We start from the raw sequence: 1533 nt of genomic DNA on the forward strand, positions 1-1533 counted from the left end.
TTTGAGGCAGTGAAGTAATTAGAAAACCCTCTTAATTACTATATATATTACGTGAATTAATTATGTTTGACTAAGTAATCACTCGTTCTTAGTTTTAATCTCTATTTATGGTTATAATAATGGTAACGTATTATAACATTAGTAATTTTAATAGTAACACTGCACATGCCACGTGTCAAACGTGTTAGCGTAGTCTAAATAAATTGAACAACATTTATTTAATTATTTTATGAGAAGGTAGAAATATTTTGTTATAGTTCTAAAAACTAAAAAAAGAATCTAAAAACCTTATATAAATATAAATAATAATAATATAATGTGACAGAAAAGAAATATGACACGAGGTGTAGCGGCATTAATGAGTAGGTTTACGTGGCATGATGTGATAGGTAAAAATAACTTTTTGAAATTACAAGTACGAACCATAAATCGTGATTATTATTTATTGTGAAAAAGTCTTATATAAATATAAAGTCTTCTTATTATCCTCTTATAAAACACTGCTATGTTCCCTTCCCTTTCATTCTCTCCAAAGCCACACAAGAGTGCATGTACCAACTTCTGACACTTTCTTCACATTCATCTCAGTTCTCATCCATGGCTGCAGAATCCAACTCAAACCTCAGAATCACCATTGAAAGAAACCCTCCCCAGCCACGCCTAGCTGAGTTGAACATCAAGTGCTGGCCCAAGTACATGCCCTTCCTTCTCTGCTTCTCTTTTGCTATGTATTGTGAAAAAGAATAAGCTTGTGTGTGAGTGTTATTCTCTAATCAGAATTGAGTTTCAGTGTAAAACATTTACTGTAGTGATGTCAAGGCACTATAAATATATTGCATCTGTGTTTTTGGCTTATGAAAAATTAGAATGATGATGGAATGCAGTGACACTGTGTAATCTGTGAATTAACTTTTGTTTTGATGGGGTGAAAAAATGAAAGGTGGGGTTGTTCTCCAGGGAAGTACCAGTTGAAATTTGATGCAGAAGAGACGTGCTACTTGGTGAAAGGGAAGGTGAAGGCATACCTAAAAGGGTCATCAGAGTTTGTGGAGTTTGGAGCTGGGGACCTTGTGACAATTCCAAAAGGACTGAGTTGCACTTGGGATGTGTCTGTTGCAGTGGATAAGTACTACAAATTTGAATCAAATTCTTCTTCTACATCATCATCATCATCTTGTTAACTATTGGTGTGGTGTGGACCTATGATTATGATTAATTAGCTTAATTTTAGCCTGTATGATTCATCAAGTTGTTATTATTCATTGAAAAAAGAAGATGGAAAATGGTTGTCTGATTGCTGTTGTTTGATTGTGGGGGGAATTGAATTGAGATGATATGGCTGACAGAAAGAGAGAGAAATGAATGATAATAATTATTTTGAGTCAAAGAAGGAGAAAACATATCAGTCAATGCATGCTATGTTCAAAGCAACCCCTGCATCTACGTGTAAAAATATAAAAGACAGCTTTTATTGTTCCTTTGACTGGTCAATGATTTTGGACGGTGTTTTAATTGAATAATAATAAGAAGAAT

General features: G+C 33.7%; 1 protein-coding gene across 1 annotated transcript; it reads left to right on the plus strand.

The window, feature by feature from the left end:
- Positions 1 to 484: 484 nt before the first annotated feature.
- Positions 485 to 1294, plus strand: LOC137814349 (uncharacterized). The gene is made up of 2 exons (XM_068617037.1): positions 485 to 692; positions 941 to 1294. The coding sequence occupies exons 1-2, from the start codon at positions 550 to 552 to the stop codon at positions 1179 to 1181; spliced, it is 384 nt and encodes a 127-aa protein (XP_068473138.1). The 5' UTR covers positions 485 to 549; the 3' UTR covers positions 1182 to 1294.
- Positions 1295 to 1533: the final 239 nt, after the last annotated feature.

This window comes from Phaseolus vulgaris, chromosome 1, assembly GCF_000499845.2.
Source record: "Phaseolus vulgaris cultivar G19833 chromosome 1, P. vulgaris v2.0, whole genome shotgun sequence".
Lineage (NCBI taxonomy): Eukaryota > Viridiplantae > Streptophyta > Magnoliopsida > Fabales > Fabaceae > Phaseolus > Phaseolus vulgaris.